This window comes from Verruconis gallopava (genome assembly GCF_000836295.1).
Source record: "Verruconis gallopava strain CBS 43764 unplaced genomic scaffold supercont1.40, whole genome shotgun sequence".
NCBI lineage: Eukaryota > Fungi > Ascomycota > Dothideomycetes > Venturiales > Sympoventuriaceae > Verruconis > Verruconis gallopava.
In genome coordinates this window covers 155,189-180,845 of record NW_015622176.1, presented here as the reverse complement: position 1 = coordinate 180,845, position 25,657 = coordinate 155,189, and the positions used below count along the sequence as shown (strand labels likewise).

The window sequence follows — 25,657 nt, the reverse complement described above, 5'->3', positions numbered from 1 at the left end:
CATCAAAGCGCAAACAGTACATCCTCTGAACCTGTATCAGTTGCAGGCTGCATGTGTGGTATTTGCATTCTATCTATTGGCTAGACTGTCCACCCATGGGACTCCGGTGTTGGGCAGTGTCTTACAGACAGATTCTTCAAACCTGTTCCGCTGGCATCTTGATAGTCCATTGCTTCGCCTCGCTCATTCTCATACATTCCTCCTGTATTGCAAATTCCGAAGTCTCGCCCAACAGTGGTCTAGGAACGGCGCAGTGCTATGTGCTCGGCGGGTTGAAAGTACATTAGTGAGGAACTAAGATTTTGATCAAGTAGACAGCTCTTGGACTGCACGTGATCCTAAATAGGATGAGCTTCCCTTCTCCTGAACCCAGGTCGATGTATCGAATGGTCTCTGCGTTTCCGTGCGCGAAAGACGCAGAGTCGAACGTCCATCATCCAGCAACCGTGCGCCGTCAACCATTCCTTCCGAGCTCTCAGCCGATTCCTCCGCTTGGTCCACGAGAGGATGGCACAGAAGCCCGCACGCGTGGCATGACCATCACCAGCGCTTCTATCGCCCGTTTGTCTTGCGGTCTCTCCCCTGAGCATCGTTCACATCGTCGTGTCCGCGCCTGGCAGCGCGTTGCCCCACGCGTCCCCGTTCACCGTTCGCAGTTCTCTAGGGCTGCGAGGTCGTGCCTGCCTCACCCAAGAACACGGGCCTTCTGCTCCTTCCCGGCCTTCACACGGACTTGATTGTCGAGGGAAGGAGCGGAGGTCCTCCCGTGACGGCATAATCCTCGCCTGGGACGTGTGTCCTTTTGCTCACTTTTCTGTCCACCATCAACACGGCTTTTGACGTGGCCATCGCGGAATCCTTGGTTTTTATTAATCTTATAGCCTTGCATGCCCAATCTGTAAAGATGCTTAAGGAGCTTTGCATATCTCAAGTTCTACGTGCTTCTACGTGTCGAAGCCTTGGTATCTGGAGCTGTCCGGTCACTCGGCCGTCAGGCGTCAGGCTGCTTTCCTTGCCCTTCATTTGCCACCCATTGCTCTGCCAACTCCTTTACTTTCGCCACCATTTTATCACTCCCTTTACCACTGTCTACAAGTCCTTTCTCCCAACTCATCCATCTCTTGAACACATATCTTGCTCGCTTAGGTCTCATCTTTAACTTGGTCATCCGTTCGAACAGCCGCCTCACGCTGTCGACGTCGCCTTTTCCAGCTTGGAGCAAGGATATTTCCTGTGCTAGATATTGATCCCAGAGATCATGCCCAGTCTTATGGGCGTCGATCAAACCTTCGAAGATAGTACGCCCCCGCTCAACGTCGCCATTTACGGATTGGTACTCAAGAGCACCAAAACGCGATATTAAGTGAGCGTGTTGATGCGCTGGAAGAGCCTGAGTCGCTCGTTGAAGAAGCGCGCGTGCTTCGTCAGCGCGGTTCATTGTCGTCATGAGGAGCGTGGCATAGTTGAGCCAATAGTTCGGATCGCATGATATGTCGCGGCTTTTGCGCATTCGGCTGAACAAAGCTTCGGCTTCCTGTCCACAAAGTCAGTAAATGTTCACGCGCTTAGAGGAGGTGGTAGGTCAAACCTTGTGTTTGCCGGAGTCGATGTAGATACTGGCAAGTCGGAAGTTGACTTCCTTCTTGTCGCTCATCTGGCATGCTCTCTCAAAGACGCTTTCCAAGCTCTCCTCAGAACCGTACGTGTTCTCTAGATTCAACATCGCTATCCAAATGTTCAACTTTTCTTCTTCTTCACGCATGTGTATGGTTTTCAATGCGCGTTCTGCGACCTCCCTTGCCTTTTCAACCTCGGAGAGGCCAAGTTGGAAAGCCATATACTGAATCCAAAGAGCGGAGGAGTTTGGCTGGCCAAGGAGCAGACGTTCGAAATCGCTCACTGACTGGGGCCCATGCGAATCAAGATCGCCGGTCTTGTCAATCTGGATCTCTGCCTTTCTTCGCTTTTTGGTGTGTCGATATTCGTCGGCTTCTGGCTCAGCATCATCTTGCCTAGATTCACCAGCGACACCCTCCCAGTTGAAAGCACCAGTCTTCAGGCCACTGGCAAGACTTTGTTTGCGTGCTGGAGCGTGATCAAGCGTCTTGTTAACCTCCTCAACCTCGCTTTCCTCGTCCTCAGCTTGAACAGGTTCAGGATATGTTCCTGTCTTTGCATCATCCATCTCATGCACAGCACGTTCTTCCTCTGAATCCACTCTCGCTTCGGGCAATTCTTGGAAATGCACAGCTTTCAGGCTAAAGTTGACATGTCGTTTCGCTTTGTCAAGTTTGATGATCTTAGCTTTGACAAGATCACCCTCGCTGTACAGCTTCGAAGGGTCCTCTATTCGCGTATTCGCCAGCTCCTTGACATGGCATAGTCCGCGGATATTTTTCGAGCGTACGACGCGGATGAAGACGCCATAATTCTCCACCTTGACCACGACCGCATCAACTATATCTCCGATATTGATATCAGCGAACCCGAGCTCTGGTTGGTAGTTGGGGTCATTCAAGACGCTCTTGCGTAGACTCATCTTATGATGTCCCCCATCTGCGTCTACCTTTGTGATCTTGCCTGTGACGAGCTGTCGCAGCTGAAAAGCGACTGCGTAGTTCTTTATGAACTCATCAGAAAGCTCATGAATAGGCACTTGCGCAATAGTGTTCCACCCTAGGCGAACGAGCATTCCTTGAGAAGAAATTTTTTTGACGAACCCACGAATTACTTCGCAAGTAGCTAGATCATTATTCCCACGGATGTGTCGGTCTTTGGGTTCTGCTGCGCCGGTGTGTACTCCAGCGAGTGATGGTCGTGCAGAAAGCACAAATTTGCCTTCGCTATCTTGTTTCGCTAAAACCTTGACTTTAATCGCCTCTTTAACGGACCACCTATCTGGGTCCGCCTGATCGTAGTCATCCGCAAGCTCTGTTAGTGGAACCAGACCCCAACAATGCCGAGAAAGCTGCACGTCCAGACCATCGGCATGAGTCCGCGTAACACGGCCCACATAGATTCCACCTTCTTCAAATGTTCTCTTGGATAGCTCTGGAGCTGCTGTAGGGGCCAGTTGGAGCTTTCCTTTTTCAACATCAATCCGGCGCACCTTGACCTGAAGCGCTGAGCCGATTGGGAACGCATTTTGATAGTCTGTTTCTATCGAAGCAAGGTCAACAACGTCAATGATGCCGTGAATGTCTGGTGAAACACTAGCCAATGCATGACTGCCAGTATACTTGCAAACGAAAGCCAGCCGCTCTTCGCCTTCTTTCAGCTTGAGTAAAGACAGCGTCTCCGGCTCCGACGTGTCGGATTGTCTGTGAGAGCACTCATAGACTGGATGCACACTCTGGCGATGGCTAAAAGGCAAGAACTTGTACGTTCTCGCGTTATGTAGGCCAATTACGGTAACCGGAAGAGTGGCATTATGCTTAATGCTCTGAAGTGGCGCTTTGGGGTTCTCAATGTCCTCGTAAGCTTTGAAAACTTCGGTGGCGTGGATCCGACCATGAACGTTGTCGGCAAGACTGATGTTGAGCTGAAGTTCTTTAACAGCATTGACTCTTGCGAATGTCTGTGTGCCAATCTTGAGGTCATCGACTGTGGCCAATTTAGGGTCCACTGGATTTCCTAGTTCTCGAGGCGCTTGCGGTGCCCGCAATGGTTTCTTGCTATCGTTTACCTTGTCAGGAATGACCTCTTCACGCAGCGTTAAAGTGAAGCGATTCTCATCCGCGTAAATATTCCACACCATGGCGGAAATTGATTGGCCCACGGTCAATCCGTAGTTCTGCATTCGCAGTTGTTTCATCCCATCTGGCATTCCAGTTTCAGGAATCAATCCTACGATCCTGTTGCCAAATTCAACAAATACGCCTGTTGCTGTAATACCCCTAACAAAGCCATCCACCTTTTTCTTCCTTTGCAAATCTTCAAACCTAGTTAGAAGCCTCCCATTACGTGCGGCTTCCATGATGCTGGGCTTGCTACTCAGAACAACTGCCCGCGAGCCTCCAAGCTTTTGTAGAATGGTCAAATTCTGTAGACGCATGCCAGCGCGCATCTTGGCTAATGCTGCTGCATTTTTTTTCTCTCCACCATCTGTGAGTTGCTGAACACGTAGATGTCCTTGAATTCCACTGGCGAGTTCAAGTGTGATTAAATCTTTGGCTAGTTCGATAACAGTGCCATCCACAAGCTGACCCACCTCCAGGGCAGCGAATGCCTCCTCACGCTCTTTGCTGAAGCTGGCTGGGTCCTTACACGAGACAATCATGCGTCTTCCCTCTCGATCAATGGAAACGATGTGCACGTTAACCACTTGAGCAAGGCGGAAATGTTCAGCAGGGTCTTTTATGTAAGCTTCGCTCATTTCTCCAACTGGAAGGAAAGCTCGCACGTCGCCATAGAATTGAACCCACGCACCCGATGGACTCAGTCGAGTTATAAAGCCAGGGGCCAGATCGCCAACGTTTAAACTGTCGTAATTTGTCCATGGCTCGATCTCCGATCCCACAAGAGTTTTCTTCATGGTTAGATAAATGGTTTGCTTCTCTCGATTTACTCTGAGAACGCGCGCCTTAACTCGCATACCCGGTCTGTATTTACGCTCCGGATGCTTGAGAACCGTGTCGGAAATGTGCTCTACCGGAACAAAACCTCGGATTCCATCAGCGAGTTGGAGTAGAATACCACTGACACCATTGCTTTTGATTGGCAGACTTTCGATGGTTCCATCAACGAGCTGACCAGGATGTACGTCCTCTACCCGCAGAAACGGCTGGCTCAATGTGGATTCCTGAAGAGACACTGCGAAAAGCCCATCAATCGCGCTGTATCCGATAACCCGGGCCCTGTGACTTGTGCCAAGTTTGTAGGGTCCGCTGTCGGCTGACAAGCTATCGACTTTCTTGTCGCTCAAATTCGAAATGTGAGCGAAGGCATAGACGCCAGGAACCCCCAGATCGAGGTACACGCCCATTCGTGGAGCCACCTTCACTATCTTGGCCTCCTCAACTGTACTGGAAAGCGGTAGCCTTTCGAGCGGAGATGTGCGATGCTGGTCAGCGCTGCTTTTGGGTGACAGGGATACAATATGCTCCAAGACTGAGATCCCAAGTCTTTGAGACTCATTCTTGGGATACGTAAACAAAACTCTGGCTTGGAGTCTGGACCCAGACTTGAACTTTTCTTCCAAGTTTATATTTCCCTCAGCGCCACCGGCGTGAACCAGGTCAGCCGTAACATCAACCATGCCCATGATCGTGCCTCTGATGCCGTTTTCTGTGACTTCAGAGACGATGACGCTAGCTGCAGTGCCAGGGATGTAGGCGTTTACGCTTGGACTATTTGTGAGAGTGTGCTTGCCCTTTTTAACGTTCCCAATCGTCGCTGTACTGCTAGAAAGCTTAACCACCCTCCCATTTCCACCATGTCCGGTTACAAGGCAAAGGAGCACAGCACCTTCTGGGATGTCTGTATGCTTGACGTCCACGTCAACATCATCGGCGCCGATAAACCCCTTTGCGTCAACATCGTCGATGCCTAGATCCATTACGAGACCGTTGTCTTCAATACTGATGACGCTAGCCTGAATTGTGCTGTCGACGACGATATCATCTTTAGTGAGCCCTACATTGACAAGTCTTGGATCGAGAGACAACTCAATGTGCTTCTTATGCTTGCCGCTTTTCGTTTCACCGCAGGAGACAACCGCAGCGCGAACGTATTGGCCAATCCTGAAGAGTTTCTTGATGTCAATGTCTTCAAATTCTGAAGAATTTGAGGACTCAGAATTCTCGTCGGCGTCTTCAAGAAGCTTCTCTACCCGTTCGCTGAGCTGCCTTGAAATGGACATCAACGGCACGTACCCTGTCAACCCGTTTGGTAAGGAGATCGCCACATCTCTCGACGTGATATCCGCCACTTGGCCGAGGATTAGCGAGCCGGGCACGAGTTTCTTGAAACTCAGGCCCTCGATGCGATCAGCCTTCTCTTCAGTCTTGTTGGGGTGGTCAAGTTGTCTCGTTTTCCTCCTCTTTGACGGGTTTATCTCTTTTTGCTTCTTCTTGGCCTTCTCTGCAATAGTATCTCCCTGGTCGTCGTCGTCGCTAATGTCTTGTGGCGGCGGTCGCTTTTTGCCCGCTTCTTCGAAGAGCGCATCGCGGTCAGCCTGAATTTGGATCTGTTTACGCTCGATTGGCGTGAGGACGCTGGCACCGCCTCGTGGAAAGGTACGTTCCTCGAGGTTCAGAACAGACTTTGTTGTCAATTGCGATTTTGCCGCCGTTTCCTTTTTATCTTTGCGGGAGGTAGACGGCATTTCGTCCTGAGTCTTTGCTCGCTTTGCCACTTTGAAGTCGTCCTCTGTACCGCGACTAGAGCGACGCGGCTTCTTGTGCAAAGCCTGCACCTTCTCTGTGGCTCCGTTGGACATGATCGACCAACGCTGCGTGCAAATGTTGCGAGGAACAGCTGCTTGAACTTTTTTTTTTCCTGCATCCATCGAGAAACCAAAAATTATTAGCCGGGCAGGTCCTAGCGGCGGGGGACAGCGGGCGCTAACTGGATTTAGTTAACTTAGTTTGTTGTGTCTGAACAACCTGATTGTGCAAAGATGAGGCCAGTATCACGTGATCAAACTCGGCCTGCAAGTTAACGTTAACTTACCTTGTCACCTTGAGTCGCTGTGGCGCCGCCAAGGCCGTAACGCCACACAGGGAGCAGATGCGGCAGTCATCACACTCAGCACTAAGCCTCGCCTCTATCCACGGCAGTGGTTCAATCTCGAAACGGGCTCATGGTCACCCATCTGGGCTCGTGGCAGCGGACAAAAGCGCGTGCTGTCTGGCGTAAAGCAGCGGCTCGCGGTGCTGATCAGCAGAGTCGACATTGATGATTTTACGACGTTGAAGTCCCTTGATGAGCAGTCTGGTCCCAGAACAAGCCAGTGCAGCAGACACGCGAGCGATAACGAACCCGCAGAGCGGTCGGTTGGTCAGAGTTGTCCATTGTGCACACTGACTCAGCTTACCCACGTCTCGACACATAGGACGCAACGTCACCAATCCGGCCAAAGATTCAAACATTCTCTCCCTCGACGACTCGAATTCCTGTCGAGCTGGTGCGCAGGCAAGACTTGCACAAAGAATGCATGATGGAGCGGATGCCGAAGTTACAAGAAACGATTCCTTGTGGTGGCTCGACTGTTGTTCCCCAACATTAATTGTGCACACCACGTCATGCTGCTCATGCAATTCGGAGTACATTTTTTGAATTTGGATATAAGAGGAGCTGGCATGCTAGGGAGAATAGCCAATCCGGCAGAATTGGAAAGGAAGCATGTTGGTCGTATCTTACTACTTGGCGCTACCTTTTTCCAGCCAGTGAAATGGAAGGAAAACCTTCGGGTTCCTGCGCTAGCCTGTTTCTGCCAGCCTGGGAGCAACGGCGCTCTGCCTGAACATCCAAAACATGAGCCTAAGAATAGCTCTTCTCCAAACGAGCATCATGGCCCCAAGGTTGATCTTCTGTCAATCAACACCGAAGACCAACAGCCACAACTGTGAATAACCGTCCATAAACCCTTGGCACCTTAGGCATACAGCAGTAAACCGCCCAGGTATACACGCTCCCTGCGGTGGCTGAGTTTCGGCAGATGTGGAATATAGCCCCAACCTTGAGACTTTGCCCTTGTTTTCAACCTCGCAGGTAGTAGCTGTGCTGAGCTGCATTGCATTCATTCTTTTCCTATTCTCTTCCTATTAGATGCTTTCAGTTTGCGTTCATGCTCTCTACATCAACGTCCTTGTTTCCGTCTCTCGCTTCTTCCGCACACTGTCGCAATGGATTCTTTTTCGCAAAGGCACAACAGCATTGATAACCAGCTCCGCCCAGTTTCTAGCAACAGCGGCGAAAGCCGCCCTTCGCTAGCGGCTCGAACCGAGAACTCGATACCTGTATCTCCACTCTCAGACGCCTCGTATGGTGCCAACTATGGCAGCGAAAGTGCACGCGTCCAAGACGTCATCTCCCCTGGCCCAGTTCGCACCGTGCAACTTCAGCGATATAGCGTTCCTGGAGCCAAACCCCGATATGTGATCGCCGACGTAGAGGAAAAAGCAAGCGAACATGGAACAAAAGCAAAAGGTGCTCCAGCGGAACAAACGAGTCATCTTTTCAATTCACGGCTATCCTTCTTTCTCATTGCGTCCCTCTTGTGCGTTTTTGCATCATTCGCATTTTTGTGCTATCTATGGACAGCACGGGATACAACTTGGCACTCAGTTGTGGCCAACAATTGGATAGTTCGCGCCACGTCATTGACCGCCAGCATTCTCTGGATTGCTGCTGAGTTTCAAGCTATTGTTGCTGGTCTTCTAATATTCTGTATTGTTTCAAATTCTGCATGTCAGCATCAATCGCCAGGGACAGAGTACATGCTGCTTCGCAAACGCGACTCAATAAGATGGTCAAGGTCGGCATCGGCTGCTGCTTTGCTGCTTCTTCTCTTTACCTTAGTGCTGCAGTTCATTCCGACCATTCTCTTCTCTGATTTCACCGTTGGCCTTGTTCCCGAAGGACAAATAGAGAGAAACGGGATCCAATACCGGCTCAGTAAAGCTCGTCTACAGAATTTGAGCCGAGCCGAGACCGAGTACAGCTCCATAGCGCCGACTGAATTTCCTAGCTTCGCAGAGTTTTCTCACGAATCTGATACAACGACATCCGAGATCAGCGATACTGGTGAAGTTCTTAGGGCATTTCTTCCAATCGGCTCAAATCCAGAACGTCTGGCGGTGGCGGAATATAATGGATTTGCTACTCTACTAAACAGCCGAGTCATTTGCATGGCTCCAATAATTGACGATGCCACGTATTCGTCTTCCGGTCCGAGTGCTTCTCCTGACCTCCCAACACAGAGCCTCCGAGGATCGCTTAGCCTGGGCAGTACAATTCCTGAAGGCCTCGAAATCGATCGCGGGGCAGCCATCAGTCTGAATTTCAGCTGTAACTTTGAACTCGCACAAAACGCAGCTGAATGGCCTATCACGATGTGTTTGATCCAAGAGCTAAATAGCTATGTCAACATTACCTCTCCATTCGCGGATGGTATTGCGGCGGACACGTCGATATATGTCCTGCTCAATCACACAGCGAACAGCACCATACCAATCAGCGCTTCTGTCAGCTCTGGCGATCAGAGCGTTGCGAATGTCGGCATACAGAATGCCACCATCACTGAATGGATTCAGAGCCAAACTGGCTCTTGGACGAATGCAACGTACGCTTCGAATTCCATATTTTCGATTCAACTCAGTTTGTGCTTTGTTAGTACGGGTGCAGTCGACCTGGAATTGCAGGCGAGTGGTGCCCCGCACAGAGTTGAGCCATTTCTCCGTGATCCGAAAAATGATAGTATTTATGCGACTGATGTGGACGACATAGTCTTACAACTGGGCGTTCTAGGTCGCAGCAAAGCCGAAAGGGGAATACTAGCTTTAACTGAACAGCGTCCTTGGGGTTCTGGGTATAATGCAACATCTGCTGTCTCCAGAGACGGCATCTTTGCTCAAGCTGGTATAACGTACGGGCTATGTACTTTCTGTGGAGGCTACAATGGTGATTCGCTCTCTCGAGGTATCTCCACGACTCTAAGCATTGTTTTCCAACAGACCTTGCAAAGGACTGCAAGTCCTGCAAAATCCTTGCAGGCTTTGTTCACCCTGACAAGAAGTATGCAATATTACTCAAGGTAACCTCTTCTACCACGCAGCGCCAGTTCATATCTGACGTTTCTTGTGCAGGCTTCCCTATTTTGACATAGCATCTAAAGCATTTGTCAACAACTACAAGCAAGCATTCTATCCATTCCGTCATCGAGGTCTCATTTCTGTAGGCGTGCTGCTTTTGGTGCATCTGACACATGCGGTATTGGCCATCCTCCTATTTATTTCGAAGTCGAGAGACCCTTTAAATGAACAACTTCGCCGTCACTTCAGCACCCGCTATATCCATAGCAGGCATGATAGCGGACGCGTAGAACTAAGCTCGGAATGACGGCCTCTTGAAATATTTCAGCAACGAATAAAGTCAATAAAGCCGAAGCGTTTGGTCATCAACTTCGTCTCCACATGCACATTGAGGCTTGAGCGACGACCTCCAGTTGACAAAGGTTGAGCCGCTGGGGCTCCATTTGTCCCATATCTCATCTTACAAATCTCCCCGGAGTCAAGCCCTCAATGAGGGTTGTAACACAGCTCTACAACTTGATATCCCTCATTTTTTGAACCTAATGGCAATCATAGCCTATTTTCAGAGGATCTCGACATTTTCAAGGCGTATGTTGCCTCCCACATTCTACTTCTAGATGAAACGTGAAGTAGCCAGACACAGCACCTTGACGTTCGCGTAATGACATGTCTATACGCGTACAAATACCGCTGTGGTGGGAAGTGTTCGCTGTCCATTGTTTACGACAAATCTAAGATTTCAGATTTTGAGTTGTAATTACTAATCATTCAGAATTTTAGTGCCATCGTCTTTGACTCCCAAACTCGGAGACTTCTGCAGATTGTACTGGTCGGGAAGACAAATGCAGTCAATCGTCGGAGGCATAGTCATCAGTCATGTTCTTCAAAGACGACGGCTGCCAAAGGAGAGTATGTAATTTGAAGTATGTTTCGGAGCGTCCAGCATGAGCCGCTTCCACACCCGTTGGCGCAAGGCGGAAACACAAAAGCCCACTCTTTCAGCGTTTACTATAGATTCCTATTTTCTAGATTTGTGCAATTTCTAGATACAAATAATGGACATTCGGATTCTCTGTTCCGCATTTCCACATGCTTGATTCTGATATGGAGCATGTCAAGACGGAGGAAGGCAATTTTGACGCTTAGTTGGGGAGTTCAACGACTACGGCAGACTTGATACGTCCTGAGAAGCAGGCGTTAGACAACACGGCGTCGCGTCAATGCAATCTCAACGTCATTCGCCACAAAGCCAACGACAAAGTTGATGGGACTCAGCCTTACGTCTCGCCAAGAACTGCGCGTCTGCTCGAAGTCAAAGGGGTTGAGAAAGCAAAGAGGCAGAACTAACGGGACCCCCAGGCCGGGCTCAGCAAGGGGCCGGCAACTAACCCACAACGTCGATGGCGATCTGTCTGGGACCCACAGCCAGATCGTCCACATGGCAGAAAGCCAACTTCGGGAAAGGGGACTGAATTATTGTCATCACGCAAACATCCACGACTCCCCCCTCTTCTCTCGTTCCTCTTGTTCTCTCCTTCTGTCGCTCCTTTGCGCGATGACAACGTAGTCTCCTAGCCACTCTGTTCCACATGTCCTCCAGCAGCGTTGTCGACGCCGTTGGTCGCCGCTCCCCAAATTTTTGGTCCTACATACCTTTCACGTCGTCGTCCTCGTCGTCGAGTGGCAAGAGCACGAGACATCGCCGCGTCTCTTCCGTCGGCCTCCCAAACTACAGCATCAACAAGTACGAGAGAGACAACCAGGCTACAGGAAACAGCAGCGACGCTGGGTCTTTCTATGAGCCATCGACACCATCAAAAACCAGTATGAATCACGGGCACAGGACGCGCTACCTGAAATGGGGCGGCGTCATCGCATTCGTGCTCATTGTTTTTCTGTACATGACTCCCAGCGAACGACGTGAGGGCGCTGCTCATTATGTGAGCGACCACATTTCACACAAGGGAGGTTCCAAAGAGGGAGCGCTTGGTCCAGCCGCCAATGCTGGACGAAGGTGCACGAAAAGCCACGACGGAAAAAAGCCGGTTGTCCAGTACGCGCTGATGATCGACGCCGGAAGCACTGGAAGCAGAATCCATGTTTACAGATTCAACAATTGCGGCAGCACCCCCGAGCTGGAAGACGAGATCTTCGAGCAGACAGCGAAAAAGGAAGGCGGCTCGGGTCTTTCTTCTTACAGGGAGGATGCCGAGGGTGCGGCGAAAAGTCTAGACGTGCTCATGGATGTCGCGGTGAAGAATGTTCCAGATGAGTACAAGGCTTGCACTCCTGTCGCGGTCAAGGCCACCGCAGGATTGCGCAAGCTTGGTCCCGAGCTGAGCGATCGGATCTTGAAAGCTGTGCGCCGCAGACTTGAGACGGTCTACCCATTTCCTGTCGTCAGCGAGGAGAAGGGCGGCGTCGAGGTCATGGATGGAAAGGACGAAGGCGTGTATGCCTGGATAACAACAAACTATCTTTTGGGTAAGATCGGAGGTCCAGACAAAAATCCGACGGCGGCTGTGTTCGATCTTGGCGGTGGAAGCACTCAGATTGTGTTCCAGCCCACTTTTCCTGACGTGAAAGATGGAGGCATGCCAGAGAAGCTCGCGGAAGGAGATCACAAGTACGAGCTTAGCTTCGGTGGTCGTGATTTCACCCTGTATCAACACTCGTATCTGGGATACGGTCTGATGGCAGCACGTGAGAATCTGCACAAGGTAGTCATCGAAAGCATGCATGCGGAGAAAAAGGAAGACACTGCGTGGCTTTCAGAACCCGTTCTAAATCCGTGCATCACTCCGGGCATGTCTCGCGATGTGACGGTCGAGCTCGACGCAGATCATCCTCTAGGAAAGTCTGTCAAGGTTAAGATGACTGGCCCCAAGACTGGCGCTCCTGCACAGTGCCGCGCCCTAGCTGAGAAGACGCTTAAAAAGGATGCTGAATGCAAGCTCCAGCCGTGTGCCTTTAATGGCGTTCACCAACCATCCCTATCGCGTACTTTTGCTCGCGAAGATATCTATCTGTTCTCCTATTTCTACGACAGAACCAAGCCTCTCGGAATGCCCGAATCATTCACTCTTTCCGAGCTCAAGGATCTTGCACATCGTGTGTGCTCTGGCGAGAGCCATTGGGACGTTTTCCATTCAGTACAGGGTGCCATTGACGAGCTTAAAGGACGCCCGGAAAGTTGTCTGGATTTGAATTTCATGTTTGCTCTGCTACATACCGGCTACGAGATGCCCCTCGATCGCGAAGTGAAGATTGCTAAGAAGATCAAAGGGAATGAGCTAGGTTGGTGTTTGGGCGCAAGGTAAGTCGCAGGATAGGATCTTTTGCGTAAACACACACAAGGCTAACAAATCTTCCGTAGTTTACCACTTTTGAGCCAGGAGTCGGGATGGAATTGTAGAATCGAAAAGGTACAGTAGACGTGGCGTATGTATTAGTTCCTACGGGATACTTGTTCGAAGTGAATGGTTGATCATGTGCATATGCTGGCGTTCTTTCGGTCGATTTTCAAGACACATGAATATTTTGAAAGTCATTGTCTTTCTCGTACGTCATTCTCGCCCAGAATATTACAATGTTCCGGCTGCGATTAGGGCGTGCACAGTACGGCTGTCAGAGAGTTCTGCAAACAGGGGGTTAATAGATCATACAGTCACAGACAGGTGTACAAATGGCTAGAGTAACTACCAGAATTACACATATCCTTGGTTTGCCCAGAATTACGAATTTCAATTACAGCAATCTCAATCCTATCTGCAGCATCGTAGGTATGTCTATCTTGACTATAATTGACTTTGAGGGCCGTTCACGAAACCCTCATGGAAGATAAAGGGAGACGCGGTTCCATAACAACTATGTGATGCTGCGACCGGAACAATAGGATATATCGTGGGAAGTGTCGACGAAGTGCACATGGCAATTCCGATTACCCAAACGATTTTCTGCTCGTGAAAGGCGGTGCGTTAATTTGCAAGCTCTTTCTTACACCTGAAGCACGCAGCGGCAAGTACGCTTGCCGTTATTTCTTCGCCCCACGAACGTCATTGTGACTGATCACAACGCACTGCCATGTCGTGCTTGCTTTTTTTTCTCTCTTCACGGTGCTTTTCTTCGGGCTTGTCTCGAAATGAAACACGTGAGATCTGTCGTTGGCCGGATGGGTGAGACATCATGTCCGAGCACCGTGGGAGCCAGATCTGTGAACCCATGTGCTTATCACGGCGATGACTCGAGACGGCTTTCGAGAAAAGAAAGGAGAAAACAAAACGGATTCTCGAGATGGCTTGAACGCAGGGTCGGTTAAATTATGTGGCTAAGACATTGAGAAATTTGCTTCTGCGATTGCCTGAGCAAGACATACCAGACCACACGTTACGCGCGATTCGCGTTGGATAATCAGGGATTCTTCCGCACGGTTTTTGATATCATGAAATTTCAAGCTTCTAACCTTGTCGCCAACTCAGTGTGCTCCGTACCATTCCCAAGAATGCATGACGATAGCCAAGATACTTTTCTTTTCCTCATTCAAATCAGCCGGTGACGAATTTACCGCAGCGAAGATCCGAGCACTTGAGATCATAGTTCTATCCTCTCACCACGTGGTCAGACGAGATCATGCCGTACAGTGTACGGCACATTTACAACAGCGGCAGGTTTGGATCAATCAAATCTTTCTCGTTCCGCGGTAGACATCCTATAATGATTGACGACGCTGTAACTCTTAAAAAGCGACGCTGCAATTTCTTGGTCAGGACGTATGTCAACCTGGAATGACATCCTGACGCTCAGGGTCTGATTTCGGCACAAGCACGATCTCGTCGTCAGACACACCTGCCGAGCTTGTCGAAGCAAAAAAAGACTCTCGAAAACGGCCGTCTTTCCCGTTGTGATGAGGCACCACCTGAGCAGTCGCAAAGTTTACAGACGTTTCTGTGGAAATACCGCGATCAAGGTCGCCCGTGCTATGTTCGCCGTTAAAGGTCGAGTAATCTGCGGTGCCTGTTCGTGCTCTTGGCTTCATAAGCTCTGTAGGCTGTTCGACAAGCTTGGTCCTACCGGCGTTCGTTTTAGACAAGTTGTAGTTGCTGTTTGTGCTGCTTTTTGTCTTGCTCGCATCCGATGCACTTGGATGATAGGACGAGACGCTCTTGAAGTATCTGCCGAACAGCGCCTTTAAACTGGGTGCAGATGCGCAGATAATTGCAACATTGCATTCGATCACGCTTGCAAGGAAAACGTCCCACGTCCACCATGGCCTGTCAATAGTTTCGCCAAAGACTCGTCCAAGGTAGTACGTGCGTGCAATGCCGGCTCCAACGACCAGTAGCCCGATTCCAAAGATGATGAGAAGTCCGATCGTTTGCCTGCGGCTGATACGAATTTGGAGTACCAATGCCACGGGAAGAAAGACCGAGTAAAAGTCGGTGACCACGCTCAAAGCGCCAGCAAGCTTTGCTGCGACGACTGCACGAGCTGCTGGCCAGCATTCGAATTCATGAGTTGCTGCCCATCCCAGGATATCATATCGTAGCCACAAAGCCTTGACGGGCTTACAGCCGGAGAATGTGATCGCTACAAACGCGATGGTGTAGGCGACTACGAACGCTACTGGAGCTTGTGTTACCACGTAATCATCATAGAGTCCATTTCGTCGAGACATACTGGCCGCCCAGACCGCAAACTTGAATTTTCGGCTGACGGTGCCTTCCACCAACCGTCTGTAGAACATGAGTACCGATACTTTTGTAAAGCATAGACTCAGGAGTACAAGGACTTCGACGGCGAGTCCGACCTGGTCAAGAGACGTCAGCAGAAAGATATAAGAACATTACGCGCACCGACACTCACCCGTCCTCCACTTACGTAAAGAGTGGGCGAAAGGTCCCAGATGTGGCGATTCAGACCGTATTTCTCGGTGCCTGTTGGTGAAGACGGAGGTCAGCAAGGTTGAAGCAATTGAGAGGGTGCGTACCAAGAAGAACAACTATGGTGAGACCAATCCCAAGCACCCAGGCGATGACGATGAATGCATCGTCGATCCCAAGTTGACTACGTGTAGCAAAGCGGCTTGCGACACGAGTCCATAGCAAGGCAGTCGTCACAACCTGAATAGTAATGGCAATTGCCGGCATGGAATGCTTTTGTCTGTGGTCGAGCCCGTCACCAAGTCGACTAGACATAATGATGTCTGGGATAACCTGTCGACGAGCGGAAGGTGAGGCTTTAGCACGGATATCTGAGAATGATATAGATGGTACGGACGCGTCGCGGCCTCTCAATGGCAGCCACGCACGCCATTTCAAACACAAGAGGTTGCAAAAAGAAAAGTAAGATCCTTTCGTCCTTTCCTATGTCAGATATCATGGGGCCTGTAGACCGCTGAGACATGCTATCTTAATCAATTCACGGCCACGACTGGGGATTACGACGTCATGGCATCTAGAAAAGAAATCAAGCATGAAATGCCACACTGATTGGCTCCGCTGAGCGCTGTGAGAAGCGGATCCATATCGGGGCCTGGACTCCGGAGTTTTGGACAGAATACTCTTGGACACCCATATACGGCCTTAAAGGTGTATTTCCGAAGGTTTGTCTTACCTTCTGTGCGAAGCCGACCTTGGTGCGGTAATTTGATTCCTAACTAAAACAGACAGCTGCGGATCGCGCCGTCTTCGCTCCCTGAACTTCACGACGTCAGGTTTCGGATGGAAGGCATGCCGGTAGAATGCGGTGATGGGAGATGTTCAAGCATTCGACATGGAAGAATGGACAACCATACTGGCGGAACAACGCCCAGCGAGTCATTTCAAGTAGGCTTGGGCTAGGAGGCCGTCCACGGGTCTCCCGTCGTCGTTCATGCTCGCTCGTTTGAATCGGGATGGCGACGACCTGGAGTCACTGGGCCTAGAATAAGCCTTGCTGCGTTTGAAAAAGCTCGACGGCTGCCGCACGCCTCCAAGGCCTTCGAATGGCGACAGTCTGTCCTGCTGTGGCTTGGACAACGGAGATGCAGCGGTGCTGCAGCTGCAGTCCGTGTATCAGGTCCGTGTTATCGGCGCCTCAGCCGTCGTTCAGACGAGCACCCTAGGCCGCGTCCCACTGGCGAGCATCCGTTCCTAACACAGGTCGTCTCGATCTGCTGCTCTTGGCCCATCCCCGCTTTTCCTCCAGAGCGCTCGTCAAACGTCGTGCCGTACGTGCTCATCAAACAAACTTGCTTTTTTTTTTCTATCTCTGCGGACCCAGATTTGGGCTGTGCTTTCTTGCGCCGGCACAACCTGCCCAGCCCTCAGCCTTATGCCCTATGCCCATGCCAGGATGCTTTGCAGTCCTGTAAGCCGTCGGTTCGAGCTGTATCCAGACGGCAAGAGGGCGCGGCGAAGGACAGCCTCGTCGATTCGTCGCATGGGTTGAAGAGCCTGGAGGAGCGACATATCCACCTCCTTCATTCGTTCAAATCTCCGGCAGTTGAGGACCATGGATAGTCAATTGCCGATCCATCACGCCGACCCTTACTCTTGCTGAACATGAACAGCCTGGTCAGCGAGCTTGCATTGTTCACGCGGCCGATTTCAACGGGCCACAGCGGCGTCGGATTTTAACTTTTTTTTTTCGGAAAAACGATTGGAAACTTCTGGTTCTGAAGCATCCTCAGACTGATCGTCGTTCGAAGCGATGCAAAGACGTGGTCAGAGGCAGTTTGTCTGGCGTTCGTACAGCAAAAAGGAAAAGCGGACTTAAAGGGGGACAATCAGTAGCTGGACGTCTGGAATTTGGATGGATCACAACAAATTCCCGATCCAAGCCGTTACATTGTCTGACACGAAGATACAGTGCTCCAAAGAAAACGTTTGGTTTACGGGACGGAAGCACAGGCGCAGATAATCGTACCCTACCGTACCTTGGTGACACCCTGCCGTCGTGCTCTCGGACGGACGTGATATTCCCTTCTATCGTTGACCAGATCCCGGGACGCGTATAAATGGTTAGTCACCAAGCTTCAGCATTGTCATCAAGACATGTGACTCAATGCCCTCGAACACTCACGCGCCCGGCTAGATCAACCAAGGCTCTAGCTTACTCTCGCTAAAAAGCATCGGATTCTACCGTTCGACTGGGCGATGAGACGCGCTATATCACGTGAAGCATGCTGTATCGCAGCGCCGCCACCGACCGCGGGTGGAGACGCAAACAATGACGACGAAAGAGCGGAAGGTGCGTGTACTTGGGAGCAAGACGCTCTCGACAGCCATGCGCACACGTCTTGGGAAAGGGGATCGGAAAAATTCTGCTTCTGAATAGATCTGGAATTATTTCAAGCCCTGACTAACAGCAGGCCAGAATATTCTGAGAAGAGCTATCGACATTTTTTTTTGTGCCATGAAGAACAGCTTCGCAGCTATCCGGCTCCTGAATTGCCGTACGAAAGGGGATGCGGGTTTGGAAATTGAAAATCATCAAGTACGCTGGGAAGGGGTTGTGCATGGCCGTACCTGGTTTCGGCGTCCCTTGGTCCAAGGTTCACAGCTTCTGGATGTTGCGCAGGTTCATGTATTTTGCGCACGAGCCGCATGAGCTCGAGTTGGGATCGAAGCTCTTGCTGTTTTTCTTCTAGTTTCCTGCTCATCTCCCCAACCATTTGTTCCTTGCGGTTGATTTCTACTTCTCTCTTAAGAATGTCAAGCTCACGTCGAGCAGCTCTGACACCACGTTGGAAGACTTCGGTCTCGTCGAAATTTCCAGCTTGAGCAAGATACCTAGCGGTTTCCCGAATTTCACTTGGGTTGCTCGTTCTGGGGTCTTGGCCAATGAAATCTGAGACCATCGGCACGCGAGGCTTGTATGTTGGATGGGTACAGAGGGACTCCGTTGAGGAGCCCGGATAGGTAACCCCGTTATAGAGGGAGTATTCTTGGCGTTCATGTCTGCTTTCTCGACGAGGAGGGCGATCACCTTGCGAAGCCATCGATGGCCAATGATGAGGCGGAGGCACACCACTTGGTTTGTTGAAATGACGTGATTCTCTACTGCGATTCCGGCGCTGTTCTTCTTTTGAGCGAGTCCGACTCTGACTCGAAGTTCCGCTACGTGTTCTGCCTCGCTCAACATGTCGGCGATCCTTGTCTATTTCTCGGTAGTAGGGATGATCATCTGAACAATCGTTATTATATTCTGTTCCTCGGGTGCTGTAAGACTTGCATGAATGCTCGTCCATATCGTCATAATTACTATCGGTATCGCTGCTGCTAGAATATTTGGCCCGGCGATCGAAGTGCTCCGTAACCTCTTTATCGACCCTTTTGCCTTTATTTGTCTTGATGCTGATAGTCGAGGTCTTTCTCTTGATGGGCGGAGGAGGATCCAATTTGTTCTGACCTTGCCGTAGCTGCTTCTTGTCGTCCTCATATGGATGGGAGCGGGCTCTGTTTAAACGAAAAGGTTCGGAGTCGCTATCTTCCGAATCTGACAAACTATCCGCTCTTTTCCGGTCGTTTTCTTTCTCCAAACGGTTCATCATTTCATGAACTAGCTTTTGAGCCTCAGATTTCTTTATTTGGGTACCGGGAACGGGTATTTTTCCATTCGGGAGTCCAAGACCATCTTTCGTCCCTGGAGTCTTCGACATGGCCGGCACAGATCCATGGGAAGTAGCTCTTTGTGGGACGGGGAGTGAAGGTAAAGGTAAGTCGCCCAGAGGAGGAGGCGGCGGGGGTGCTAGTGGTCCAGGCGTCCTCTGCAGTCCGACTCCTTGGTTAGGAATATGTTGGCTCTGTTCTTGGGGAAAGGAAGGTTGCATGACATTCATGGCATTCATGGAATTTCCAAGAAGCTGAAAGGGCGGGATATTCATATCCATCTTTCGTTGGCGTTTCAGAACAAACTTGATATGTTCCTCCTTGACTCGGTCACTGCCGATGGTCCTCTCACGTCTGGCCTTTACTTCAGAGAGCGTCACCAATTCCCAGGTCACGTCTGGGTGCTTTTCAGTCTCATTCTGGTGCCTTTGAATGTTGCTAATGACCATCCTCTGATCATCGTTCAGCGCACCGAAAGCTCTCCACAAATCAGCCTTTTTGATCTTCATCAGCTTTTTCTCCATACTTTCTTCGCGCGGTATATAACTTTCAATATGCGGAGTCTTCCATTCCTTTCGATTGCTGAATGAAGACAGACCCTTCCGCTTGATTGCGCAGTTAGTAGACCATCAGACGTTTCCGGCGACGTGTGCTTACGACAATGAACGCAACATACGTTACTGGATTGGCCTGCTGAGCGAGTGGCATCGCTCGGAAGCCAGCCGCTCCAGTGGTTGGCATCCCGGCACGTGCTTGACTATTACCAGGCACTGTCATCGCGACGGAACTTTACCGCAGCACCTGGAAGGACGCCTAATCGAGCCGTAAACCTTGAGCTAGCCCTGACTTGAAAACAGTGACAAAGCACGCAGAGCAGTTTTACAGCGGAGAAGGTTGACAGGAGTAGGGCACGTAGCAAAGCTTCGAGGAGGTTGCGTAGATATAGACGATCTTCACGCTGGCTCACTTGCAAGCGACACACAAGCGCGCCTGCAGAGCTCGTTCGTTCGAATTGCAACCTAGCGGACGGCATGTCGACCGGCTCCCAGAGGCTACTACTGGACGGCCTCCGAGCCTTGCCCTTTCGCCGGTCCTCATTGGCACAAACTGGGCGTAAGCGTTACCACTCAGCCTTTGCAAAAGCCAAGGCAGCGCCGGTCAGCGAATCGACGCCCGATTCTGCTGAGCAGGCAACCGAATCGTCGTCCGGATCTGCTGCGGCAACACTGGCATCCTTGTTGAAAGGTGCGTGCTGGCCGGTCAAATGATATGCCAGCCAGGTTTCCGAATGCGACGAGCGGTAGGCCATCGCATCCCTCCTCCCAAGTATGCAGGAAGATAAGAGAGAAGCTGTAGAGAAGGGAGGAGGAGGTCTGGCCTCCGTACAACATGAAGGCTCGACTGATTGGTCGAGCGCGGTGCCGGTGAGGGAGTGGTGTCAAGTTCCCATCGCTTCCTATCGATCCGAAGCCGAGGGAGGGGGGAAGCGCGATAGAGTGTCCAATTGCTCGGGATACTCAATTGTAAGACAGAGGAAGGGCAAACGAAGAAAAGAAAAGAAAAGAAAAACCAAACCTCTGTGCGAGAGGAAAAGAAGCATGTTGTATTCATTCCCTGGCTTCCAAGCTTCCAAGGCGCAAATCGTCCTCACTGCATCAACGCTTACCAATTCGCCTTCAGGACAATCTTCATCGAGAAGGCCGCGCCGGGAGACGAAGAAGTCCGTCTTGTTGGACCGAACGTCTCGAAGAATCAGCGCACGATCGCTAGGCCAGACACACATCGAAACTTTTTTTTCTTTTTTTTTCTTTTTTTTCCCTCATACGGAGTCAAAGTTTCCTAATCTCTGGAACGGAGGCAGGTCGAGCACTCGGTGTGGGCCATGCACGAATCGCATCTCTCGTCGTCCTGCGCACAGAGAGCACACGTGAAGTTATTCCCCAAGGCAAGGCTGAAAGCGGGGCTTCGTTGACATCACGGACGATGCGATCGATCTCGCGGCCAACCTTTCCGGCTGGCCGGATATTTTTTTTTTTTCTCTTCTTATGGCTTCTTTTTGGGGCGAAGAAAGGCCAAAGCGGGAGGCGGCATTCTTTCGCTGCGCTTTGTTCGTCTCCGTCTCGTTGCCCACCCACCTTGCATGACTGCATCTCACATCTCGCGAGACGGGCGGACAGTGAGGCGGAAGGGCGTAGCAAGCGACGAGATCGTTGCCCTTGGTCTGGCCAGCCTCACTCCGCTCCATCGAACAGCGTGGATGGCCTCTTTGCGCGGCGTTCGACACAGCCCTGCGCGTGCCGGGTTGACGCGGCCTCGGTCTTGGGGTTTGGATTGCCCGCCCAGCAAGCAAGATACGCCTCGGGGTCTAGGAGTGGACCGCAGGTCTGATGTCTCAGTGATGCCCCTCTTCAGAGTGCGTAACCTCTGCGCGACTCACATCTGTTGCCTTACCTTGACCCTTGTCTCACACGATGCTGGAGGTTGAGAACTCGTGCGGCTCTGTGGCGCGGCGCTATTCCGGCCACAGAGCTTGGGAATCAACTGATTCGCAGCAGCGCGAGGACGCATCTTTTTCCTTTCTGATTCTTTTTCTCTTTTGGGCTTACACGGTCTAAGGAAAAGTTAAGACGAGAAAGAATCTACCCAAAGCTCTGTAAAATGGGAATGTTTCAGCGAAGAATTGGGAGTCTGAATTAGTCCCTATATGTTTGTCTATGCATAGCAAAGAAGCCGTAACTGCAGTCTTTCGCGCCTTTTCTCAGTCCGTTCTCATCTCTAATTTCTTTTTAAATCCTCGAAGACGTGTTGACTACTATCCATGATGGCCAAACCACATGAAACTAGATCAGGTTTGTAAAAGCGCGGTTGATCGGAGAGCGAATCGGTTTGACATCTTTCCAGAAGTTGACGGTCGCCTCGCCGCGCTTCGCGATACCCTCGGGTGTGAAATCGAATTTCTAAAGCCATCGTGTTAGTTCAAGGTCGCTTCGTCAGGCAGAAAAAAGCGGGGCTGATGATGCGCAACGTACCTTGTACACCTCCAGGTATGGGCCTGAGGCTCCAAACCTGTTAAGGCCAAACTGCTCGTGAGCGTACTTTTCCCAACCAAGAGTGCTCATAACCTCAACAGACATGGAGGGGATGCCATCAGGAAGCACAGAGAGTCTGTACTCCTTGGGCTGGGCGTCGAAGACTTCCACGCAAGGCATGGAGACGACACGCGTCTTGATGCCCTTCTCCCCAAGGATCTTTGCGGCGTCGACGCAGAGAGCAACCTCGGAGCCGGTAGAAACAAGTGTGAGTGCGGCCCCCTCAGCCTCCACAAGAACGTAGCCGCCCTTGATGGCACCCTCGATACTTGAGCCCAACTGCGGTAGGTTTTGGCGGGTCAGGGCAAGGATCGACGGCGTGGATTTGGATGTAAGTGCCATGTAGTACGCAGCGGACGTCTCATTACCGTCAGCTGGGCGCCACACCATCATGTTTGGCAAAGCACGGAAGTGTGCCAACGTCTCAATAGGCTGGTGGGTAGGTCCGTCCTCGCCGAGGCCGATGGAGTCGTGCGTAGCGACCCAGATGACGCGTTGGTGCGACAGTGAGGACAAGCGAACGGCTCCGGCTGCGTACGACACGAAGTTGAGGAAAGTACCACCCGCTGGGATATGCAGGCCGTACGCGGCAATGCCGTTCATGGCCGCGCCCATAGCGTGTTCTCGTACGCCGTAGCGCAGATACCGACCGCTCCAGTCGCCGAGTTTTGTGCTTGGGGGCTGGAAGTCGACGGCATCCTTCCACCTGGTGTTGTTGGAGCCAGTCAAGTCGGCAGATCCGGACAGCAGCTCTGGAATGACGGAGTGGATCTTCTCCAGAACCGTCTCGGAAAGCTTTCGCGAAGCCACAGCCTTGTCGCTCGTTGTGTACGTAGGGAGAGCCTTTTGCCAGCCCTCCGGAAGCTCACCCCTGAGACGACGAGCAAGATCTGCGTGCTGTTCTGGATACTTCTCCTTGTAGGCAGCAAAGAGCTTGTTCCACTCTTCCTCGGCCGCAGCTCCCTCAGCCGCATGCTTATGATAAGCATCGTACACCTCTTGTGGAACGTAGAAGGTCTTCTCGGGGTCAAAGCCAAACTTCTGCTTGAGCTGCTTGATGTCGTCCGCCTTGAGCGGGTTGCCGTGGACGCCGTGGGTGCCCTGGAGCGTGGACCCATAGCCAATGGTTGTGGTAAGCTTGATCATGGTTGGCTTGTCTGTGACCGCCTTGGCGGCCTTGATGGCAGCCTCAATGCCCTCCAGATCAGTGTCACCTTTTTCAACATGAAGAGTATGCCAGCCGTAAGCCTCGAAGCGCTTTGTTACGTCCTCGGTGAATGCAACGGCAGTGTCTCCATCTAAAGGCGCGGATCAGTCGTCGAGGTCGTCTCGCGTGGGATGATGATGATGAATGAGTGATACAACATACCAATAGAAATGTGGTTGTCATCATAGATGGCAATCAAGTTGCCGAGCTGCAAGTGGCCAGCCAGCGAAGCAGCTTCGCTTGCAACACCCTCCATTGCACAGCCATCGCCAAAGAAGACGTAGGTGTGGTTGTTGAACAGCTCGAAGCCCTCTCTGTTGAACTCGGCAGCGGCGTGCGCCTGCGCAATGGCCAGACCAACAGCGTTAGAGAAACCCTGACCCAATGGGCCGGTTGTTACCTCGACGCCCGGGGTGTCGTGCGATTCTGGATGACCCGGGGTGATGCTGTCGACCTGACGGAAGTTCTTGAGGTCTTCCATCGAGACGTCGTAGCCGAAGAGGTGGAGAAGTGCGTATTGCAGCATGCAACCATGACCGTTTCTGCATTGGGAGACAAGTCAGCCATGGACGAGATATGAAGAATGACGACAGACGGAAGAATGGGGCGCTGTGCGTGTAGTTGTGTGTGTGTGTGGCAATCCGTGCAGGTCCGGACGAGCACTCACGAAAGCACAAATCTATCCCGGTTGATCCAGCTTGGGTTCTTCGGGTTGAATGTCATGAACTTGTTGAACAGGACATGTGCTACGGGGGCCATGCCCATGGGGGCACCAGGATGGCCAGAGTTGGCCTTGAACGTGGCATCGACCTAGATTGCGTCGACGACTGTCAGTGGCACTGATCAATTGGAGACGCGGATGCTCCACGCTGGGCTCCCTGGGACGTATGTTGGACGGCCAAAGAGATGCGCAGCAGCAGGACTTACGGCCAACGTTCTGATTGTATTTATCGCCAGCTCATCAATCTTGCCGTAGCCCATCTTGTGTGAGTCGAGAGTTCCCAACAAGGTCTACTGACGGAAGAACGAGCAGAAGAGGGTGGATGGAAAGGTGGTGGGTTGCTTGGATGCGTGAGTTGGCGAGCGAGAGCGATGTAGAGAGTGAGAGAGAGCGTTAAGGGTTTGTGGTGTTGAGGAAATGTCGCCCACCAACGCTGAAGCCCCGAGTCGAGCAGATTGACGTGGGGCAATTTTTCCGTCTGAGCCTGTGACGTTTTAGCGTGTTGGAGACAGCAAAGGCGAATGTCCCCTCCACGTCCCGGCTCTCGATCCCGCGGACTTCTCCCAACGGATCCCTCTCGGAAATGATGGTCCTGGGAGATGGAAATTTTTTTTAACCTTTCTTTTTACCCTATCCTCTGCGCGTCGTGACCGGCCTGAGTTTGCTCGTTGTCGCCGCCGCCGTCGTCACCGCGCTGTTGTCGTAGCTATGCTGGTGACTGTGTCCGCACTTTGCCTCGTCCTTCATCCGGCGCCGTCGCTCGGCCATGTCCTCCCCGGTCGACAGAGCTCGTCTCATCGTTATTCATCAGCGATGACACACATGCCTGAGCGGCTTCGGCGCTGTGCTGCTCCAGTCTGCACCAGTTTGCGTCAGTCTTGTGTTGCTTACACAGCAATTCTAAGCTCCACGCTCCGGCCTTGTGATTGGCTGACTGATCGCTGCATCTGGCCTCGCTTCCAAAAATCTTCATCCCGCCATCCCACTTTGATGTCGCCATCTCTCAGCCAGTCCGCCGCGAAGGAGGAGCTGCGGAATGTCCCATTTTAGCGAATCCGATATTTTGCGCTATCGCCAGTGCCTGCGTGAGTGGCGCAGGGCAAATTATGCCCGATCACGTGCCGAACGCCGCTTCCCCGGTCTTGCCAAATGATTTTGCTCATCGATCCACTACTAAGTTACCTACGACAATCTTCTGCTATTGTTTTTTTTTTTTTTTTTTTTTGGTTTCGAGAGGAAATAAACAAGGCGGCCCCGTCTCCGCCGATTATGTAACTGGAGTTCCCGGTTTCTGT

At 51.4% G+C, this 25,657-nt stretch overlaps 6 protein-coding genes across 7 annotated transcripts; 2 read left to right on the top strand and 4 right to left on the bottom strand.

Moving 5' to 3' along the window:
* Positions 1-44: 44 nt before the first annotated feature.
* Positions 45-6,475, bottom strand: PV09_08413 (uncharacterized protein). Its single transcript, XM_016362304.1, has 2 exons — positions 1,589-6,475; positions 45-1,534 (listed from the first exon to the last, which is right to left on the bottom strand). Exons 1-2 carry the CDS (start codon positions 6,437-6,439, stop codon positions 992-994), a joined length of 5,394 nt encoding a protein of 1,797 aa, XP_016209939.1. The 5' UTR covers positions 6,440-6,475; the 3' UTR covers positions 45-991.
* Positions 6,476-6,895: 420 nt separating this feature from the next.
* On the top strand, positions 6,896-7,738 carry PV09_08412 (uncharacterized protein). Its single transcript, XM_016362303.1, has 2 exons — positions 6,896-6,991; positions 7,055-7,738. The coding sequence occupies exon 2, from the start codon at positions 7,245-7,247 to the stop codon at positions 7,569-7,571; it is 327 nt and encodes a 108-aa protein (XP_016209938.1). The 5' UTR covers positions 6,896-6,991; positions 7,055-7,244; the 3' UTR covers positions 7,572-7,738.
* Positions 7,739-11,194: 3,456 nt separating this feature from the next.
* PV09_08411 (uncharacterized protein) lies at positions 11,195-13,509 on the top strand. The gene is made up of 2 exons (XM_016362302.1): positions 11,195-13,071; positions 13,132-13,509. The coding sequence occupies exons 1-2, from the start codon at positions 11,345-11,347 to the stop codon at positions 13,187-13,189; spliced, it is 1,785 nt and encodes a 594-aa protein (XP_016209937.1). The 5' UTR covers positions 11,195-11,344; the 3' UTR covers positions 13,190-13,509.
* Positions 13,510-14,135: 626 nt separating this feature from the next.
* Positions 14,136-15,969, bottom strand: PV09_08410 (uncharacterized protein). Its single transcript, XM_016362301.1, has 4 exons — positions 15,742-15,969; positions 15,618-15,688; positions 15,432-15,561; positions 14,136-15,377 (listed from the first exon to the last, which is right to left on the bottom strand). Exons 1-4 carry the CDS (start codon positions 15,947-15,949, stop codon positions 14,530-14,532), a joined length of 1,257 nt encoding a protein of 418 aa, XP_016209936.1. The 5' UTR covers positions 15,950-15,969; the 3' UTR covers positions 14,136-14,529.
* Positions 15,970-18,065: 2,096 nt separating this feature from the next.
* Positions 18,066-19,418, bottom strand: PV09_08409 (the record flags this gene model as incomplete). 2 transcript variants are annotated; one of them, XM_016362299.1, is made up of 2 exons in its annotated part: positions 18,066-18,920; positions 18,969-19,418. In XM_016362299.1, 2 exons carry the CDS (start codon positions 19,393-19,395, stop codon positions 18,169-18,171), a joined length of 1,179 nt encoding a protein of 392 aa, XP_016209934.1. In that variant the 3' UTR covers positions 18,066-18,168. The 2 variants fall into 2 exon arrangements, with proteins under 2 accessions (XP_016209934.1, XP_016209935.1); XM_016362300.1 differs by having other exon boundaries at positions 18,066-18,986.
* Positions 19,419-22,010: 2,592 nt separating this feature from the next.
* Positions 22,011-25,162, bottom strand: PV09_08408 (transketolase). The gene is made up of 5 exons (XM_016362298.1): positions 24,569-25,162; positions 24,309-24,451; positions 23,804-24,183; positions 22,375-23,732; positions 22,011-22,302 (listed from the first exon to the last, which is right to left on the bottom strand). The coding sequence occupies exons 1-5, from the start codon at positions 24,620-24,622 to the stop codon at positions 22,186-22,188; spliced, it is 2,052 nt and encodes a 683-aa protein (XP_016209933.1). The 5' UTR covers positions 24,623-25,162; the 3' UTR covers positions 22,011-22,185.
* Positions 25,163-25,657: the final 495 nt, after the last annotated feature.

What these genes read in the sequence shown, in the direction of transcription:
- PV09_08413 (XM_016362304.1), bottom strand. Translation starts at nt 6,439, where the DNA reads ATGTCCAACGGAGCCACAGAGAAGGTGCAGGCTTTGCACAAGAAGCCG. An exon ending in TCGACTCCGGCAAACACAAG is followed by an intron (nt 1,535 to 1,588) that starts GTTTGACCTACC and finishes CTTTGTGGACAG; the next exon opens with GAAGCCGAAGCTTTGTTCAG.
- PV09_08412 (XM_016362303.1), top strand. Translation starts at nt 7,245, where the DNA reads ATGCTGCTCATGCAATTCGGAGTACATTTTTTGAATTTGGATATAAGA.
- PV09_08411 (XM_016362302.1), top strand. Translation starts at nt 11,345, where the DNA reads ATGTCCTCCAGCAGCGTTGTCGACGCCGTTGGTCGCCGCTCCCCAAAT. An exon ending in GGTTGGTGTTTGGGCGCAAG is followed by an intron (nt 13,072 to 13,131) that starts GTAAGTCGCAGG and finishes AATCTTCCGTAG; the next exon opens with TTTACCACTTTTGAGCCAGG.
- PV09_08410 (XM_016362301.1), bottom strand. Translation starts at nt 15,949, where the DNA reads ATGTCTAGTCGACTTGGTGACGGGCTCGACCACAGACAAAAGCATTCC. An exon ending in CACCATAGTTGTTCTTCTTG is followed by an intron (nt 15,689 to 15,741) that starts GTACGCACCCTC and finishes CTTCACCAACAG; the next exon opens with GCACCGAGAAATACGGTCTG. An exon ending in TTTACGTAAGTGGAGGACGG is followed by an intron (nt 15,562 to 15,617) that starts GTGAGTGTCGGT and finishes TCTCTTGACCAG; the next exon opens with GTCGGACTCGCCGTCGAAGT.
- PV09_08408 (XM_016362298.1), bottom strand. Translation starts at nt 24,622, where the DNA reads ATGGGCTACGGCAAGATTGATGAGCTGGCGATAAATACAATCAGAACG. An exon ending in ATACAATCAGAACGTTGGCC is followed by an intron (nt 24,452 to 24,568) that starts GTAAGTCCTGCT and finishes GACGCAATCTAG; the next exon opens with GTCGATGCCACGTTCAAGGC. An exon ending in CATACCTGGAGGTGTACAAG is followed by an intron (nt 22,303 to 22,374) that starts GTACGTTGCGCA and finishes CGATGGCTTTAG; the next exon opens with AAATTCGATTTCACACCCGA.